The sequence below is a fragment of the Rattus norvegicus genome, chromosome 10 (genome assembly GCF_021556685.1).
Source record: "Rattus norvegicus strain SHRSP/BbbUtx chromosome 10, alternate assembly SHRSP_T2T, whole genome shotgun sequence".
Taxonomy (NCBI): domain Eukaryota; kingdom Metazoa; phylum Chordata; class Mammalia; order Rodentia; family Muridae; genus Rattus; species Rattus norvegicus.
In genome coordinates, this window is record NC_141543.1 from 97,898,560 (window position 1) to 97,918,746 (window position 20,187).

At 49.7% G+C, this 20,187-nt stretch overlaps 1 protein-coding gene and 1 long non-coding RNA gene across 23 annotated transcripts in view; one reads left to right on the forward strand and one right to left on the reverse strand.

The window, feature by feature from the left end:
• Positions 1–1,724: 1,724 nt before the first annotated feature.
• Positions 1,725–20,187, reverse strand: part of Pecam1 (platelet and endothelial cell adhesion molecule 1) — a 61,586-nt gene continuing 43,123 nt past the window's right edge. For 6 of the 21 annotated variants that reach the window (XM_087571194.1, XM_087571189.1, XM_087571201.1 and 3 more), the window contains 2 exons: positions 18,476–18,532; positions 1,725–2,727 (listed from right to left, as the gene is read on the reverse strand). In XM_087571194.1, the coding sequence (XP_087427320.1) occupies positions 2,708–2,727; positions 18,476–18,532 (77 nt within the window). In that variant the 3' untranslated portion in view covers positions 1,725–2,707. 21 annotated transcript variants of the gene reach the window in all.
• LOC148003145 (uncharacterized) lies at positions 4,346–11,536 on the forward strand. 2 transcript variants are annotated; one of them, XR_015632184.1, is made up of 3 exons: positions 4,346–4,599; positions 9,913–10,802; positions 10,843–11,536. It is a non-coding gene; the product is annotated as an uncharacterized LOC148003145 (long non-coding RNA). The 2 variants fall into 2 exon arrangements; XR_015632183.1 differs by lacking the exon at positions 4,346–4,599 and having other exon boundaries at positions 7,737–10,802.

Below are 20,187 nucleotides of genomic sequence, written 5' to 3' on the forward strand. Positions count from 1 at the left end.
TTTCCCCAGTACTACAATTACAGGTGTCTGTCACCACCCTGGGTATCTTAGTTTCATTCCTCTTGCTCTGAGAAAGCACTCCGATAGGGGCTCAGCGGTGAAGATCAGCTGCAGAGGACCTGGGTTCAATTCCCAGCACATACATGGCAGCTCACAGCTCCAGTTTGAGGGAATCTGATGCTGTCTTCTGATCTGCTTGGGGACCAGGCACACAGGCAGCCTAAACACTTACTACATATTTTTTAAAAATTAAAACTACCTGACAAGAAAGCAGCACAGGGGATAAAGTGATGTATCCAAATTCACAGCTGCAGGCTACAGCCCTGATGTCACAGCAGGGAAGTCGCATGGCGAGGGGCTGAAGCAAGCCCCATCCCAGTCAAGAGCAGAGAAAATGAATGCAAGCTTGGCACTCACCTGGCTTTCTCTTGGCTTCTATACTCCAGAGATGGTGCTGCCCGCTGTTAGGCTAAGCCTTTCCACATGACGAAGACAATCAAGATACCACCCCCCCCCCACAGGTATGAAACCCTCACATACACCCTTTTTTGGGGGGGTTATTTTTTATTTTGGGCATGAAACCCAGTGCATCCAAAAATCTGTAAAGTTGTTTTCTGAGAATGTTTGATCCTTAGTCGATTATTTTTCTGAGTATTTATTGGGTTCCTTGGAAAAAAACCCTCACTGCCGCCTTCGTTCCTCCCGAGCCTGTGCATGTGAGGTGAGCCCTCTACCAGCTGAACCACATCCCCAGCCAGGGGCACACACTTCCAGCCAGCACACGGTGGCATGGCATCCAATTCCAGATCTGCCCTCGCTCTGAAAGGCATTCCACAGGGTCCTGTTTCCTTTTCCTGGGGACCCTGTAGAAGTCCTGAGACTGGGGAGAGTCTTCTTCATGTCGAGTCTGGTCCCGACAACCCAAGGCTGAAGGAGAGTATTGATATACCAAACAGTAATGGAGCGGTCGCTGGCACCACACCAGACCCGCCTGTGCCAAGACAGTTCAGGAAGTGAGGCACGCAGACCAGGAAGAAGTTAGGCTGCAATGAGGGATGTTTTCCTAAAAGCAAATAAACACTTGGGAAAAAAAAATAACTCACGAGGCAGAAAAGAACTGAACTTTACAGAGAAGATTCCATGTATCGGGCTTTGGCCGGGACCATGAAGCTCATCAGTACCTGTGAGCTGTGTGTGTTCTTCACCCCGGTCCTGACCATTTAAGGAGGAGAAGAGGCAGTGAGAACTGAATGGAAGAAGGAAAGGAAAGGAAGACCCAGAGGAGGAATGAAAGACGGCCCAGCCCTTGAGAGGGAAAGGCAGGAGGATCAAGAGTTTGGGGCTAGCTTGGGCTACATAGTGAGTTTGAATCCAGCCCGGGCTGGACTAATTAATGGGGTACACACAATGAGACCCTGTCTCCAAATAAAATTCAAGTAAAATAAATAAAAACAAAACAAAAAAACCCTAAAAATGGACGATGGGGTGGTGGCTGGGAAGGTAGGGAAGTTGGTGAAGCCCTTGCCTCACAAGCACGAGGACCTGAGTTGGACCCCAGCGCCGCACAAAGGAACCAGCTACTCTGGATGTTGGTGCCTGTGAGGTGTAGGGACAAGAGAGAACAGCCTGGTTCTCTGTGACACTGGGCGCAGTGAGAGATCCTAGGGCTGCATTTATTTTATTGGCATGTGGCCTGTCCCGGTAGATGACACGTCACGGACAACTGAAGAGTAAAAATCCGTTTTATTTAATACAACTCCCCTCAGGGGCCCTCTAGCCGGGTGGCTGAGGGAAGGCAATGGGGGTTAGGTATGAGATTCCATGGCAAAATGGAGGCAGCTCCCATCCGCCCACTCAAGCCACCCTCGGAAACAGCTCAGACCTCTGGAGACTGTTTCTTTAGCAGGGAATAAATAAAGAAAAATTAGTGAGAAAAGTACACGTTTTCTTTTACTATTAAAAAAAAAAAAAAAAACAAAAAAAACAGAAGGCCACTGTAGCCAACAGTTTCTCTTCCTTGGGCCTTCAGCACGGAGTGGAAAAGAAAGCAGTTTAAGGATGTCTGCCCTCGCTCCAGTCTCGAGTTTTGCCATTGCCGGCTTGAGGCCTGTCTTCAAATGACCATTCCGCGGGCATTGCTCCCAGTCAGCTGCTGCCCCTTTGTGTGTGTGTGTGTGGGGGGGGGAGGCCATGCAGGGGACCAGGCAAACCTGAGAAGCACTGTACACCTCCAAAGATCAAGGTCAGACCAGAAAGAAAAAGAACAAAGAAACATAACAAAACAAAAAACTAACCCAGTATTTGACGGCAGCAGAGCAGAAAGCGGCTTCTGCGCGGGAGGACCCACCAAGAAGCACTCTGTCGATCCGATCCGAGACACAACATCTGAGCCTCAAAACACTCCAGGGCGGATTCTCCTGGAACCTCCTCTCACCTCCCAAAAATGCAAGGATGTTCCAGTTTAGAAGACAGGCTGGGTGGGCTGGCCATTAAACAGCGCCTCCCATTCTCTGCACACCCAACATTAACAAGGCAGGAGGGATTTACAATTGGATGGCTTGGCCTGAAGGAGTGCTACTTTGGGTGGGGACAGGGCTGGTTCATAAATAAGTGTACAGGACTCTTGCAATACAGGAGTCGGCTGCTCTTCTCGGGACACAGGCGACCTTCCGGGTACGTGCATCTGCCTTGGCTGTCTTAAGTTCCATCAAGGGAGCCTTCCGTTCTCTGTAGGACAGAAGACAAGAGTCAGGCCACCCCCTCAGGACTAGAGATCACCCTGGAGGAGAGAGGTATAAGTTGAACCAGTAGAGCGGCGTGAGAACTCCAAATGGGATGAGGGTCCTTGGGTGTGATGCTTGCCTAGCATACAAGAGGTCACCAACGCCACACCCGGTCCATGTCTGGAATCCCAGGACGCAGGAGGATCAAAGTCAAGTTCTAGGTTAGCCTGAACACACGGGAGTCAGGCCACTGTATCAAGTACCCACGTGCACCCAGCGTGGTGACCCATAGGTTCTGCACAGGCATAGAATGGAATCATCAGGTTGGAGAGATCTTACACCTAACAGATACCCTCTCCAGTTTGCCTTTGTTGTGTGTTCGTGTTCTCTCTCTCTCTCTCTCTCTCTCTCTCTCTCTCTCTCTCTCTCTCTCTTTCTCTCTCTCTCTCTCTCACCAGAAACTCACTCTGTAGCCCAGGGCCAGCCTGGGACTCTCAGTGGTCCTCAGGACTTAGCCTTGTCAGAGCTGGGATTGTAGATGTGAGTCACCAGGTCATCTTAGGTCCTTAGATCAGCTTAAAATCTTAGATAGCATAGAAACTCGGCTGGGTGCAGTGCTGCACACCTCTAGTCCCAGCATTCAGTTGACAGAGGCAGATCTTTGTGAGTGTGAGGCTGGCCTGGTTCCAGAGGGCTGGTGAAATGACTCAGTGGGAAGGCACTGCTACCAAGCCTGATAAACTGAGTCCAGTCCCAAGGTCCAGAGGGCTGAAGGTAAGAATCTGCTCCCAGAAGTTGTCCCCTGACTGCTGAATGCCTGTGCGCACGCACAAACACGGGATGAGAATTTAGGGGAAACAAATTCTGGAGTGCAACCTGGTGACAGTTGCAACAGGAATGTGCCTCGTGCAACTGAAGTTTTCTTTTCAAGCGCTAGGCACGGGCGTCACTCAGCAGGACACTGCTCCATTACTGAGCCACACCCCAGCTCTTGAACAATATACTTTACAATAACACAGTGGCTAATTTTAGGCTCCGTATGTTTTACTGTAATAAAAAAAAAATTAAGCGGGGTGAGGGGGGAGAAGCCAGGCATGGAGATAAATGTTTACAACCTAGCACTCGGGACCATCAAGAGTTCAAGATAATCCTCAGCTGTACAGACAGCCCCAGGCTAACCTGGGCTATCTTCATATGTGACCTGTCTCAAAATAGCAACACAGTTTCAAGTGGTAGTTTGAGTCACCCACCACTTCCTGGTTTCTGGACCCTTATCTGACCCAGCTCTGATCTCTGTCCTCAACAGGACAGACGCTGCCCCAAGAATTTCATAGCCCACCAATGAGTTTGCTTTTGTGTGTGAGTGTGTGCGCGTGTGTGTGTACGATGTGTGTATATTCAGTTGTGTGCATATGGACATGTGTATGCTAAGGTGTTCATGTAGAAGTCGGAGAACAGCCTCAAGTATTTTCACCGTCCACTTTGTTTGAGACAAGTTCTCTTTTATTTTTCACTGTTGCTAGCTGGCCCAAGAGCTTCTAGGGGTTCCCCATGCCTGGCTTTTATATGGATTGTGGGGTTGAATTCACGCATGTGACTTACCCAATGAGCCTCCTCCCGGCCCCTTATCAATTACGATCAACATCTGAGGAAGTAGTTTGGAGGCAGTGAGGGTGCCATGTTCTGAGCAGGGTACTCAGAAGTGGCCTGAACAAACTTTGAGGATTTTTGTAAAGTAGAGAGAAATTTGCAAGGCGAAAGGGCTGGGCAGTCCGGGAGATGCCGGAGCAGAGAGCCTGGCGAACGGAGAGCCCCAAAGAACGGGAAACACCAGGGCCGGCTGTTCCAACCCCTCTGCGGACACAGGACACTTGCTGTAAGTAGAGGTGGGAGCAAAAGAAGTTGTAAAGGTTGCCTGGCATCGTAGGTCAGGCTGGCTGGCTTCCAGGAGGGGACCTGGGACAATCTCCATTTTGTTTTGCCGGGTCTGGGGCTTTTAGCACAGGATGCGGACCTGAGAGGCCCAACTAGAAGACCAAGGGTCTGGCTCCTCCCTTGCCAGGATGGAACAGCACCGACGGCCAAGAAAGCGCTGTGACCCCAGAGCGCTGGAGACTTGGCAGCACTGGCAGCTTGTTGCCTGTCATTTCCTCCATTGCCCCAGAGAAAGGAGACGTGATCCTCGGTCTCGCCTTCCTCGGGCCCCAGACCAAGTCTCTCCCCAGACGCCTGTTCCCCCTCTCTTAAGCCAAACAGCACTCTGGATAACGTTGCAGGGCCAAATTCACAGACAGGAAGGGCTGGTCCGTCAGCAGGGCCCGCGGACTTGAGACTGAAGGTTAGCACACTCTCGGCGCTTAAGCCAGAAGCCAGCTGTCAGCTCTGGAACTGCCCTGCCTCTGCTCAGCATGTGGGGGCCCCAGTAACCCCAAAGGCCCTTCTGACCCCACCCCCTTGCCCGGGTCCCTGACTCCTACTTCTAGAGAGTACTCGGTGTGAGCACTTGCAGTCTACCAGGGCCGAACTGAGTGCTCTCTTGATCCCAGTTTGCAGATGTGGGAATGGGGCCAGGGAAGATGACTCAGCAGGCGAACGTGCTGGGTGCACGAGCCTAAATACATACGTGAGTTCTAACCCTGAAACCCACAGGAGGAGGAGATGGACTCTCAAACGTTATCCTGACTGCATCATCTGTGCCCGCGGGTGCGTGTGCACACACACACACACACACACACACACACCACACACACACACACCACACACACACACCACACACACACACACACCACACATACCACACCACACACACACATATACAACATACACACACACACCACACACACACCACACACACCACACACACACATATACAACATACACACACACACCACACACACACCACACACACACCACACACACACACACACACACATATACAACATACACACACACCACACACACACACCACGCACACACACACACACCACACACACACACCACGCACACACACACACCACACACATATACAACATACACACACACACCACACACACACCACACACACACACCACACACACACATATACAACATACACACACACCACACACACACCACACACACACCACACACCACACACACACACACACACACACACACACACACACACACACCCCTTTTAAAAAAAAACAATTTACTGATGAGAAGACAGAACCTTACCTACAGACTAAGCAACTAGTTAGGATAATTTTGAATATGGTTTTCCTAGGCCTGTGTCAAGCTTTGACTTTGGTTGAATCCTAGGCTTTGATGGCTTGTGTTTGAAAAGTCTCATTTAACCCTTAAGAAAATCCCAGTAGGCAGATGTTACTTCATTTTCATCATCACCACCATCATCACCACCACCATCGCATCTCTACTTTACAGTGGCGCCTAGGTTTGAGGAAGTCACCTGCAGTGAGACTATAGAACCGGGACTGAGCAGGTTCTGTCATCGGGGAGGAGGGAGGGGATCCTGTAACTGACTTCATCTTGTTCCCAACCCCTAAGAGTCAGGAGTTCTTTCCCCACTCTGGAGGCCTTCACGGGTCCAGATTCGAGCTCTTTCTTTTAAGTACAGGGTGTTCTCGTCTACGTTATCTGTCTGCGTGGGCCACAAACACAATTTATAAACAAGGTAAAAATGGCAAGAGGAAAAATGAAGTCAGCGTGTGCTGTGGAAGCGAGTCAAACAATGCCGAGTTAGTAGCTGGCTAAGTGGCCGTCTCATTGTTCAGATATTTCCTCCGATGTTTTCAGAAGCAACGGCTATTAAACAAGAGAGGAATGATTGCCAGTTTTGATTTCAGGAAGGAAGCCCCTCCCATTTCCCTGCTGGGCAATTCAGTCCATTTTCTTCTGACCCATATGGCTGGTTATTAGGGAAGCTCTGCCTGCTTCTTTCATAAACAAAAGATATTTGCTTCAAGATTCGAAATCCATTTCTCAACGGCTGGGAACCCCTGAGTTCCCGCCAAATGGCTTTATTATTTGGGATGGTGGCGGGATAGGATTAGCCCAGATATTCAGAGCACCCTGGGAGCAGAGTGGACTCTGGGGGCTCAGGGAAAGCTACTCTACCACGGGCCTGGAGTTCAGAGCCTTTGTCTGGTGAGCCCCTTTGAGTGGAAGACAGTAACTCGGTTGGTTCGGTAAAGTTCCGACTGCTGGCCTGCAGCCCTGCCTTGGGTGGCCACCGGTACACACAGTCATGGGGAACGGCCAGAGAACTGGTTTTTACCAGGGTCCCACTGTGGATTGAGGTTATCATTATTCTCCAGTCTTGCACAACAGTCCCTCCCCCCCCCCTTTTGAGACAAGGTTTCTCTGTGTAACAGAGCCCTGACTGTCCTGGAACCCGGCGTTAAAGGATTGTAGACCAGACTAGCCTTGAACTCATAGAGATCCCACTGCCTCTGCCTCCTTCTCTCTGTGCACCACCACACCTGGCTCTTGTCACTTCTGAACAGTGATGACAAAGCATAGGCCAGGGCTTTTGTAGACGTGGCCTCTGTTTCTGCTTCTGGGGGGATTTGGGATGAGCTGTTCTACCAAGCCAGGTCTGCATTTCTTCAGCTATGAAATATGCTCCCTTACCCCTTCCGATACAGTAGTGCTTTCAGAAGCCTGGGTGGGTACAGCCGTTCATTTCATTTCTCCTTAAACGGATAGCCTTCCTCCTTACAGCGCCTTCCTGTCTGTCCACAGCATAATGAGCTCTGTTTAACAAGAATTCAGACCCAGCAAAACAAAGGAAGCCAGGGGCCCACTGAAGGCTACAGAAGTCTTGCTGGAAGTTTCTCCCAGACCCAAAAGACCAGTTCAGAGGCCAGTTCCTCATTTTTTGAGGAGAATAGCTGTCCTGTTAACCCCTGTGCTGCTGGGTGCCCACTGACAGGCTGGGAACCAGAAAGCTGTGGGTTATGCATGAGTTGAACTTAAACCTCTTTCCTTCCCTTTTATTGTGTGTTTCTCTGTGTGTGTCCATGCGTGTGTGCATGTGTGTGTGTACACACACATGCCTGTGTATGAATGTTCCTTTGTGAGTATGTCTATGTGGATATAGAGGCCGGATGTCAATCTCAGATGTCTTTCCTTAAGAACCGTTCATTTTTCCCCTTCCCTTCCCTTCTCTTCCCTTCCCTCTCCTTCCTTTCCCTTCCCTTCCCTTTCCTTTCCTCCTTCCCTTCTTTCAACAGGGTCTCCCGTTGGCCACAAGCTCACCAAGTAGGCCAGCAAGTTCCAGGGGTCCACCTGTCCTCACCTCCCCAGGACTGGGATTACACATGTACAAACTGAATATTTCACTTTGAGTTCTAAGATTAACCTCAGATCCTTGTGTAAACACATTACCAACTGCCCTATCTCCCTAGCTGTCCTCTCTTCACCTCTCTTCTCTTCCTCCCTCTTTTTCTCCTCCTCTTCCTTCTCTTACCAAGGACTTAGTATGTAGCCCAAACAGGCCTTGAACTCAAGCTCCTCTTTCAAGCGTGTAACACTCACCATGCCCGGGTCTCTTTCTTACTAAAAGAGAAGAAAGGCTCCCAGCTACTTGGGAGGATTTCCAGGGTTTCCCTCCCTCTATGGGCTGAGCTGTAATGGTATAAAGAAGAAGAGAATCAGTACTGGCTTAGACTGCCAGAGGAGGCCAGGGTTCCCGCTCTCGAACGGGCCAGGTTAGAGCGAGGCGCTGGGGAGAATTCGAGGAAAGCGGACCCTGGACAAGTTGGGAAACAGCTCATTGTTCTATAAGAACACATTTGTAAGGCAACACCAACAAAACCCAGGCACACACCGCAGTCCTGAAAAATAGTTCTGTAGCCAAGGAAGGCCTCAAACTTTCACAACCTTTCACCCTCAGTGTGGTGACTCTCGGATGAGCTACTACTAAACTCCGAGGGACATTTCTAACACAGTGTGTATGAAGTGTGTACTTACAGAGAATCTGTTTTCCACGAAATCTGCAAAACAAAGACGGCAAAGCAGTGAGCATGCGGGGTCTAGGGCAGCTTCAGGCTGGATCTGCTGTTGTAAGGGGGCCCTTGGGGGCGGGTGGGGGTGGGTAGGCAGGAGAACAGGACACTAGTGCATAAGGGGTCTCAGGCCATCTGCTGACAGTAAGCATTCTACCAACGACACCCCCACTTTGGCTTTCTTTTCATTTTTTTAAAGACAGGAACTCACTATGTGGCCCTGGGTGTCTTTGAACTATCTGTTCAAGACTATCCAGGGTATCCTCAAACTCACAGAAATCCACCTGCTTCTGCCTCCGGAGTGCTGGGATTAAAGAAGCGTAGCACTACACCCGGCTTCTCCTTCGGCGTTTTAAAGATTTTTAGTTAGTAGAGAAAAATGGAAAATAACAGGAAATTAGAAAGCTGCAAATCAAAGTGATCTCTGCTCCCAGACTCCACCCACTTTCGGCTCCTCCCACTCTTCCCCTAGCAGTGTTGTGGGTGGACTGTTGGGGAGGGTCAGGGAAGTTAGGGTGACAGGGACCGTGACATGTTCTATTGTATCCTTTGATGCGTTGTGGTTTTATAAGACCATTCAAGACCTTTCTCAAATGCAACTGTCCAAGTAGCTACACAGTCAAGTGGAGTGGCTACACAGCTGATTAGCTTAACCAGTTCCTAACTCTAAAACGTCAGGTTCTGGGGCTGGAAAGATGGCTCAGTGGTTAAGGACACTGGCTACCCTTCCAGAGGACCTGGGTTCAATTTCCAGTACCTACATGGTGGTTCACGTCTGTCTATAATATTAGTCTTGGGGCCTCTGACACCTTCTGGCCTCCTCGGGCACCAGGCACACACATGGTACACAGAAATGCATACAGCCAGAACACCCATACACATAAACTAAACTGAAAAACAAAAGAGGTCCTTTCCAGGTGTTTGTTGTCTTTGGCATCAAACCTATTCCCAGAGTTGATTTTACACTGTCCGTCCAGTGTCCTGGGAGTGAGGCTGGAGGAGGAGGAAGAAGAGGAGGAAGAGGAGGAAGAGGAAGGAGAGGAGGAAGGAAAAGGAGGAGGAGGAAGAGGAGGAGGCATGAGGATGCTCAGGCTCTTGGCATCCATGGCCAAACTGCCTAAGGGCAGGGCCAGCAATTTCCCTTTCCCGGGTGAGGTTCATCTTGACTCATCTTTTGTCAGAATGCACACTGTGCCTGGTTGCCCTGCCGAGCCACCGCTGTGCCCACGGCCTCAGCCAGAAGCCCGGAAGTGGAGAAAGTGAGAGAGCAGAGGGCAGGAAGCTCTGCATGGAAGGATCTCATCACCGCCTGCATCAGTGGAAGACATGCTTCACCACCAGCTGGAAGGCCAGGGTATGATTTGCCTCTCTGTACAGGACCAGGCTCCCGCCCATCCCAGAGACTCTGTGTCGGAGCTGATTCTCCAGACAGCACACAGAGTACGTGGTCTTGTGGAACAGCAGTAATGGGTACCTCATCTGCTCTCTGGGAAAAAGGTTCCCATGTGGTGCTGGGGGTGGGGCAGGGGTGGGGGTAGGGGGTGGGGCAGGGCTTGATGGCTGCTCTTACAGATGGTAAAGGTCATGGTGAGAAAGCCAGGGACAAGGGTGCAGTCCAGCCAGTAAAGTGCTTGCCAGGAATGCATGGAGCCCTGGGTTTGACTCCCAGGATCATATAAATTGGTGTGGTGTGTCACAGCCTTGTAAAGTCTGGTGTTAGGGAGGTGGAGGCAGGAAGATTAGAAGTTCAAGGTCTGGAGAGATGGCTCAGTGGTGGAGAGCACTGACTGCTCTTTCAAAGGTCCTGAGTTCAAATCCCAGCAATCACATGGTGGCTCACAACCATCTGTAATGAGATCCGATGCCCTCTTCCGGTATGACGGTGTACCCACATACATGAAATAAATAAATAACTTTAAAAAAAGGAAGTCATCCTCAGAGACAGAGAGAGACAGAGTCAGAGAGACACAGAGACAGAGACAAAGGAAGAAGAGGTGGGAAAGGAGAAGGAGAAAGATAGAAGGCGTGATGGTTTGTGTGTGCTTGGCCCAGGGAGTGGCACTATTAGGAGGTGTGGCCTTGTTGGAGTAGGTGTGGTCTTGTTGGAGTAGGTGTGGCCTTGTTGGAGTAGGTGTGTCACTGTGGGCGTGGCTTTAAGACCCTCACCCTAGCTGTCTAGGAAATCAGTCTTCCACTAGGAGCCTTCAGATGGAGATGTAGAATGCTCAGCTCCTCCTGCACCATGCCTGCTTGGATGCTGCCATGCTCCCACCTTGACAATGGACTGAACCTCTGAACCTGTGAGCCAGCCCCAATTAAATGTTGTCCTTATAAGAGTTGCCTTGGTCATGGTGTCTGTTCACAGCAGTAAAACCCTAACTAAGACAGAAGGCAAAACCAAAAAAAAAAAATTCTAAGAAACAAAAAAATGTTGAGCTTTGTATGGTGGCTCACTCTGTAAATCCCGCGCTCAAGCTGGGAGGCAGGAGGATTACCAAGAGTTCCAGGCTCTGGCCACAAAACAACAAACAAATAAAAACCTGCTTTCCCCAAGTCTACCTCCCTTTCAAACCCTGTCACATAATAAATATTCCATTGTTCCTAGTTAGAGGGAACAGGAATCACTGTCCCTAAGGGGCTCCCTCTTCTCTTCTAGCTGGGACAAAGGCATTTGGCCTCCCGAAAATCTGTACATAAGCCCAGGCGCACAGCAGGCACTCTGTCAGCTTCCACACACTGAGGGAGGCCATGACAGCACCTCCAGAGGGAGAAGAGCCCCATGCTCGGGCTTCTCTCGTTCCATGCTCTCTGGAACCAAAAAGCGGAACATGAAATGTTAAAACTCTGTATGCTGAGGCAGTACTGATGGGAAGCAAGTGCCCACCGGAGATTGGCACGGTGGGGCTCGGCATAAGGCACTTCTTTTCCCTCCCTGTCTTGCATGTTCAGGCAGGAAATGCCACCCTGGCAGTACCTGCTGGCCTAGCTGGCTTGGGGCCATACAGGATGGGTGGGGACCGACTTTCAAGAGTCCTTCTCTCCCTTCAGAGGGGACTTAGCCAGGCACACCCCTCCTCCTATTTTTTTTCCCTTTTAAATGTAGAAACAACAGAAATTTATTGCTCAGAGTTCTTGGAGCAGAGAAAGGCCAAGAGGAAGCCCAGAGCTCAGTGACCAGAGAGCGTTGTTCCAACTTTAGACATGGTGGCTTCCTGCGGAGAGGCCTCCTCTCCTTAATTTAAATTGATACAGGGTCTAACCCTGGCCCAGTCTGGCCTCAGACTTGTAGCCATCTTCCTGCTCAGCCTCTCAAGTGCCATGACGCCCATATTCGTTCGGTTCTTTCTTGATAATGCTTCCCGTCATGGCTAGCCTCGGCCCAGTCACTCCTGGTGTGGAGCGGTCAGGAATGTGAGGAAGGCTAGGGAGTCTGATGCAAACTGGGCCTGGCAGCACATAACTGTAATCCCACCGTTGGGGGTGGGGGGTTGCCACAGGAGGATTGTGAGTTGGAGGTTAATTTGAACTGTCTTAGAGAAAAGGAAAGGAACGGAGATGGGGTGGAGGTGGGGAGGGACAGGAAAAGAAGATGGCGGGGGGGGGGGAGATACTGGAAGCCTGAATTCCACACAAAGAGAAAGCAGGGGTGAAGGGAGGCAGAGTGGCTGACACTTGTGTGGGGAGTGGGGGTGCCCATCTGACTCAGAGCTAGGGTTGAGAGCAAGACTTGGTTTCTTTTCCAGGACAGAGGTGTAGGTGGGACCAGACGCCCTGGTCAGCTCCTGAGGTAGACAGAGAAAGCTCTGAGGGAGCTCTCCTGGTGCACAGGCACAGAAGATGGTGTCCTCTAAAGCCAGGGCTCCTCCGTGTTGGCCCTGCTGACATCCTGGGCTTAGAACTCTCAGGAGAGACTGACTGTACTGTAAGGTGTTTGGTAGCCTCCCTGACTTCTACCTGACAGACTCATCAGGACTGCCCTCCGTACATCAAGTTGTAAACGTATGCTGGGCTGGGGGTGTGACTCAGTGGGCGGGCATCTGACTGGCATGCCTGAAATCCTGGAGGCCACCTTTCCAGCACTGCAGGCCACCACCATAAAACGAACCCCCTTACAGTTCAGGTGTATCCTGCATGAAGTCTGAGGTCAATGGAGTAAACTTGTCCTAGTTAAGTGACAGACAGAAATGTATCCAGCCTCGGCCTGGTCTACTTTCTCTTACACTTCACCACTGTGCACTAAGAAACACACTAACACTTAACTTTTCCCTTTTCTGGTAAGGTAATTTATTCATAAACCAGAACTAGAGCCACTGACTGAGGCTTTGAATCCTAACCTCGGGCAAGTAATAGAAAAGGAAACAATGCTCAGCAGTTAAGAGCACTGACAGCTCTTACAGAGGACCCAGGTTCCGGTCTCAGCATCCTCCTGGCTACTCACAACCACCTGTATCCAGTCCCAGGGGATCTGACTCAATCTTTCACTCTTCCTGGTACCAGGCACCGGCATGGCTCATATGTGAAGGTCTTTTTTGTTTTTGTTTTTCAGGACAGAGTTTCTTTGTGTAGCCCTGGCTGTCCTGGAACTCACTGTCTTCGAACTCACTGTCTTCAAACTCACAGAGATCCGACTGCCTCTACCTCCGGAGTGGAGTGCTGGGATTAAAGGCATGCACATCACAGCCCAGCTAATATTTTTTTAATTAAAAGGGAAAATAACTTTTAGAACCCTGAAAGGTTAAGTTTGCATCTCAGCTATGAGGAAAGACCAGGAAATGTGGCTCAGGGGCAGAGTGGGAGCTTTGCAGACAAGAGGACTGGCTTCCATCATCCCCAACACCAATCCATCAATTAATCAATAAATCACAGGGGTGTGTGTGTGTGTGTGTGTGTGTGTGTGTGTGTGTGTGTGTGTGTGTGAGAGAGAGAGAGAGAGAGAGAGAGAGAGAGAGAGAGAGAGAGAGAGATCAAAAGCATCAGCCTCACTCCTCCATGAGAACTGGAGTAAATCATAAACATCAAAAAACCCCTCAGATTGCAAAAGGATGGACTGTTTCTTAGCTTGTTCTGGTTGTAACCAATGAATATTCTCTCCTTTCCTTTGGTCTCTAGATTTGGTCTTTCTCTCTCTCTCTCTCTCTCTCTCTCTCTCTCTCTCTCCCCCCCCCCCCCCTCTCATTTGAACAGGGTCTCTAGAGGCCTGGGCTGCACTTGAACTTTCTATCTGAGGATGACCTTGAACTCCTCTTGGGGACAGTTCCCTTATCTCTACTTTGTTAGTTCTGGGAAAGCCTGCTCTCCCCTCACAAACAGCCAGGGGACAAGCTGGCATTAGTAACTCGCGTAGCAACTGGAAAGGACAAAGTTCAAAAAGATCTAGAGGAATTCTTTTTGTTTTGTTATTTGTTGCTGTTTGTATTTTATCCAGACGGGATACTCTGCCCTGGAACTCCCTCTGTAAACCAGCCTGGCCTTGAACTCAGAGATCCACCTGCCTCTGCATAAGAGGTTCTTACCTAAGAGTTCATTGCTGGGGCAAGAAGATGTCAGTGGGCAGCACAGACTTAGCAGACCCCGAGGGGGTTTCTGAATGTTTGAGTTAGAAGATATTTCACAGACACCACCAACCTATCACAGCTCTTACCTTCCCAAGATTCACTCTCTGCCTACTTTATAGATAGTAGTTCCTATGCCAGGGTCACTCTGTCCATCTGTCTGCTGAGACCAGAGCCAGGGAGCCCTGCAGTGGTGCTTTCCATTACAACAGAACAAAGAACGGTCCAGGCTGGAGTCTGGCCAGTGTGAACTCCAGAGAAACCAAGAGAGGCAGACCCTAAGATCCAGGAAGTCCCGAAAATATCTGTAGAGTCTGAGTGTTAGCAGAGAGATGAAGGTGAGTTGAGCATTAGACTCGGGTTAACCCTTAAAGTGACTGTAGCCCACACAAGCAGGTGGCCGGAGCTGGGGCGGGGCAAGACTGAGGAGATGGTCTCCATTTCCAAATGCCAGGAACCTGAAATGATTTTTTTTCTTTTTTTTCCTTTTTTTTTTTTTCTTTTTTTCGGAGCTGGGGACCGAACCCAGGGCCTTGTGCTTGCTAGGCAAGCGCTCTACCACTGTGCTAAATCCCCAACCCCGATTTTTTTTTATTAATTAATTAACTGGCTTGGCTTAGTAGCTCTGACTGGTCTGGAATGTTTTTTTTTTTTTTTTTTTTTGGTTCTTTTTTTCGGAGCTGGGGACCGAACCCAGGGCCTTGCGCTTCCTAGGTAAGCGCTCTACCACTGAGCTAAATCCCCAGCCCCCTGAAATGTTTTTATAGACCCTTTTGGACTTGAACCCACAGAGATCTCCCTCCTGAGTACTGGAATTAAAGGTGAACTCCATCATGCCTGGCTTATTTAATTATTCTTTTAAAAAAAAATTTTTTTTTTTGGTTCTTTTTTTCGGAGCTGGGGACCGAACCCAGGGCCTTGCGCTTCCTAGGTAAGCGCTCTACCACTGAGCTAAATCCCCAGCCCCTAAAATTTTTATCTCTTTGTTTTGCTTTTCAAGATTGGATTTCTCTGTGTGGCTATGGCTGTCTGTATTCCAGGCTGCCCTCTGCCTCGGGAACACTGGCATTAAAGGTGTGGGCCACCACCGCCATTTTTTTTTTGTTTTTTTACTTAATTTGGGTGTCGAGGTGCACTGTGCCACCATGCTCATCTGGAAGTCGGAGGACAACTTTCGGGGTTCAGTTTCTCCTTCCACCACGTGAATCACGGGGTTCAAACTCAGGCTGTCGGGCTTGGTAATGGTGGGTGCCTTGACCCACTGACCACCTTGCCAGTGCAACCCTGGGACTCTTTAAGTGTCGTGCTTATAAGAGAGCTTAAACCGGCTGGTCCAGTCTCTTTGACAGGTGAAAAGGCTCAGCGTGGCCAAACTCACAGACAGGGTATGGTGTGGTGGGGCCAAACTCACAGAATTGGCGGTGACCAAGGGCTGGGGCAGGCAGCACGTGGGGATGGAGTTATTGGTTAAGGAACTGGGAAGACTGAGGGTTGGGAGATGGATGGTGGGAACTCTGCCTGCCCAACAGTCTAAAAGGACAGAAAGGACACTACATTAGCCACCTGACTACTCGGAAACGGTTACCACATTAAGTTTTAGGTCCACTTTATAACCGTACGGGAAAAGAAGGTAAGCATAGAGTCTAACAAGACTTCAACAGTCGCACCTCCCATGGCCTACAAGCTCCCTCCCGCTCCTTTAGGACCCTCCCCCAAATCTCTCCATGGGGTCCCTTCCCAAGGCTGCTCCTGGAGGCTGGCCGGCCCAAGCCCTTCTGCTTATCTAGGGGAGTGGCCTTCCTTTGAACCTCTCAGAGGAAAGGGGGTTTCAGAGCCAAATCTCCTCCCCATGAGCCATTTCCCCAAACAGGCTACTCTGGGGTGCCACTGAAGATAGCAAGGACCGTGAGAGGGGAGCGTCCCTTCCCTACACCCAGTCAGATACCAGCAGCTCACATCCACCTTCCTTCTGCAGCCCTCTGCGCACACAGTGCATTTCTGGATTTTCTCTCTCAGCTGTCCCTGTTAGTCCAGGATGCCTGGGGGGTGAGAGACCCTAGGTGCAGAATCCATGCCAGCCAATCATAGGACCCACAGATTGACTCTTATACCGGAGTCCCCAGGCAGCCTCCACCAACATTGTATGGGTGGTTAGAAATGTAAATTCTGGGCTGGAGAGATGGCTCTTCCCGAGGTCCTGAGTTCAAATCCCGGCAACCACATGGTGGCTCACAACCATCTGTAATGAGATCTGATGCCCTCTTCTGGTGTGTCTGAAGACAGCTACAGTGTACTCATATATAATAAATAAATAAAATATTTAAAAAAAAAAGAAATGTAAATTCTTCCACTGAAGGACTCAGGCATTCAGGGAATCTGAGTTTTAACAGATCTTGAGAACCTGGAATCTAGGCCACCCCCTCATTTCACAAAGATGACTATGCTGGTTTTGGAACCAACGTGGTACAAGCTAGAGTCCTTTGGGAAGAGGGATGCTCGGCTGAAACAATGATCCCATCGGATGGCCAATAGGTAAGTATTTTCTTGATTAATGATTGAGTAAGTGCTCAGTCCACTGTGGGTGGTGTCAACCCTAGGCATGCAGTATGGGTCCTATACGAAAAGAGGCAGAACAAGATATGAGGAGTAAGCCAGTAAGCAGGACTCTTCCATGGCTTCTGCATCAGCTCCTGCCTCTGGGTTCCTGCCCTGTCCTGACTTCCCTCGGTGATGGAACTGTGGTGTGGAAATATAAGCCAAACAAACCCTCCCCAATCCAGTTGCTTTTAGTCATAATGTTTATCCCAGTATTAGAAACCCCAACTAAGACAGTTATGGAAGTCTTGGAATGTTTCATGGCTTGACCAAGACCACCAGGGCCACCACGGTCAAACAAATGCTGATTTTTTTTTTTGGCTCTACCCCAAGAATGCTGATTTTAACGTCTGTAGTAGGTCGAATTGGATTCTCCAATGGGTCTGGTGATGACATGACCCCATATCAAGACAGATGAGCAGTGAAGAACGTGAGAATTACGAGGACAATCTGCCCCATCAGATAGCCACCCTCCCTGCTTTCTTAGGCAGTCAAAGATCTGTTTCATTTTTCTTGTCTGTGTGTCTCTTTTTCTTTCCTCCTCTTTGCAAATTTAAATTTAGGTGTTTTTTTTTTTCCTACTCTATGTGCATGGTTGCTTTGTCTGTGTGTGTGTACATGCATGTGTGCACATGTGTGCGTGCGTGCGTGTGTGTGTGTGTGTGTACTACATGCATTTCTAGTACCTCTGGAGACGAGAAGAGTGTCAGATTCCGTGCAACTGAAGTAAAAAATGGCTGCGAGCCACCATGTAGGAGCTGGCAATTGAACCCCATCCTCTGCAAGAGGATCCCGTGTTCTTAGCCCCTGAGCATTCTCTCCAGCCTCTCTTTTCTCTCTTTCTCTCCCTCCCTCCATCTTTTAAAGACGACCTCTCTCTCTCACGTAGCCAACCTATCCTTGATAAATAGGCAATGGCCGCCAAAGCTTGCTTTTCCAGCTCTACCCCCTGTGCTGGGATTCCAGGCCTGTACCACCAAGTTCAGTATCCTGTCCTTTCTGTACACATTTATTGTTAAGCAGTTACATAACCCTCCCTCCCCCATCTTCTGCCTGAGTCACTCCTCGATGAGATTTCTTCCGCATGTAAATCAACCCAGTCTGCTTTTCCCTTGCTGGTCTGTCTCATTTGCAAGGCCTCAAGCAGGAACCCAGAAGTACAAGAGGAAAAACTGTCCTGTCAGCTTCTTCCCTCTAACCAAAGACAGTGCAGTTGGGAATGTGGAGTCTAGCTCTGTGATCCTGGGCAAGTGGCTTACGCTGTCTGTGCCTCTGTATTCTTAAGGGTGGTAGGATGGACAGAGTCAGACCCTAATATAAGAGCTGATGCTCTGCCAGGAAGTGGTGTCTCACACCTTTAATCCCAGCACTTAGAAGGCAGAACCAGGTGGATCTCTAAGTTTGAGGCCAGCCTGGTCTACAGAGCGAGTTCCAGGACAGCCAGGGCTACACAGAGAAACCCTGTCTCAAAAAACAAAAAGGAAAAAGAGTGAATACCCTTCTTGGCTTTTCCCCAACCCTCTGCCCACTCTCAGGGCCCCACTAGTGGTTCTAGCACGGGCCCTCCCACTCTGAGAATCAGGGGCCCCTCACTCACTAGGGTCGACCTTCCGGATTTCACTGTACACCGTCTCTGTGGCTCTCGTTCCCAGAGCTGGAAAGGGAACCAGGCACAGGTCAGTAGCTGCCTTGGAGCCCCAGGCTAGCCTACTGCTTTATCTACCCGCCACCCAGCACTGCCCTGTCCAGAAGCATCACAGAGCATATCATCCCCCTGCTTCAGAAGTTCAGACCTAACCAAAGGCTGCCTGAGATAGCCTGCAGATAGAGTTTTCTTAGCTGGCTGCCTTTGGTGTCATTGGTGTCAACATTTAGGCTCACTACAGATCCTCAGCAAAGCATGCTGGGATCTGTCCTAGCATTATTTGTTTGATTGCACTGTTTTTTGTTTGTTTGTTTTGTTACTGTTGCTTGAGACAGTTTTATGTAGGCCAGGCTGGCCTTAAAATTTGCCGTATAGGGGTTGGGGATTTAGCTCAGTGGTAGAGCGCTTGCCTAGGAAGCGCAAGGCCCTGGGTTCGATCCCCAGCTCCGAAAAAAAAAGAACCCCCCAAAAAAAATTTTTTTTTTTTTTGCCGTATAGCCCAGGCTGGCCTTGAACTCCTGATCCTCCAGCTTTTACCTCCCAAGTCCTGGGATTACAGACCTGCCTGTACCATTACAACTCAGTACACTGGTGTTTTTAGAGCTCTGCACGGTCTTGAACCTGTAGCCAGTCTCATAATTCTCTGGGCTAGACTTTCAGGAGAGAAGACAAGGCTCTCTGTTTACTTCATATTGAAATTATGTTCAAGGGTGGGCTTATTCCTGTGTTGTGTGCACTCACACAGAGTATGCACACACACTATACATCATGTATCTCATGTATGCACACTTGTGCACAGTATCCAGACTCACTCACACAGGGAATGCATTCATCTATATGCACACATACATCCAGAGACCCCGAGGAAGCAGGACGAAGCCAGAACACATCCTAAATCTCTTTGCACAGCTAGATGGGTTTGGGCTAGCTTCCTCCTCTGCCTGTCTCCCCCAGATAGCCTGAGATGTCCTGCCACATGCTGTCCTCATTGCAGATGCGTGGGGCCCCACATGGGTGTCAACTATACTAAAGATACTTTCTCACTCTGCCGGGACGCCACTCCCACAGTGACCTCTTCCTTTCTCTGGACCCTGAGCCCTTCCATTGCTGACACCTTCCTTCCTCTTATACCCCACTTCCCCAAGACTCTGAGCAAGCATCACTCCCACAGTCACATGCATTTATACCCCCAATATTGCATTCTCTGTGCCCTAAGCACTTACATGGACTCTTGTGACCCCACAGCAGTTTGGTTACATTTACCCAAAGCATCTGTACTTTCTTTGTTCCCACTGTTGTCTGCTCTTGTGGAGTCCCAAGGTCTCGTAGAGCAAAGGCCCAGCTTATGCCCCACCCCACCCCACCCCACCCCACTGCTCAGACTTCAAAGTCTTCCAGGGATCCTAGCAGGGATGACGAAAGAAAGCACCAGTCTATGCCCTGAAGCACCACGAGACCCATTCAACAACTGTACACATCTCCTATGTGTCCTCAACCAAGGAAGAAAATGTGGATCTGGTTCTAGCTTCCAGCTGCTCTAGGGAAGACAGATGTGCAAAGGGTTAATGAGCTGAAGATGTGGTTCAGGGGCACCGCTCTAGCTCAGCATGTGTAAGGCTCTGGGTTCAAGCCCCAGTACAAGCAAACAAACAAACAACAAATAC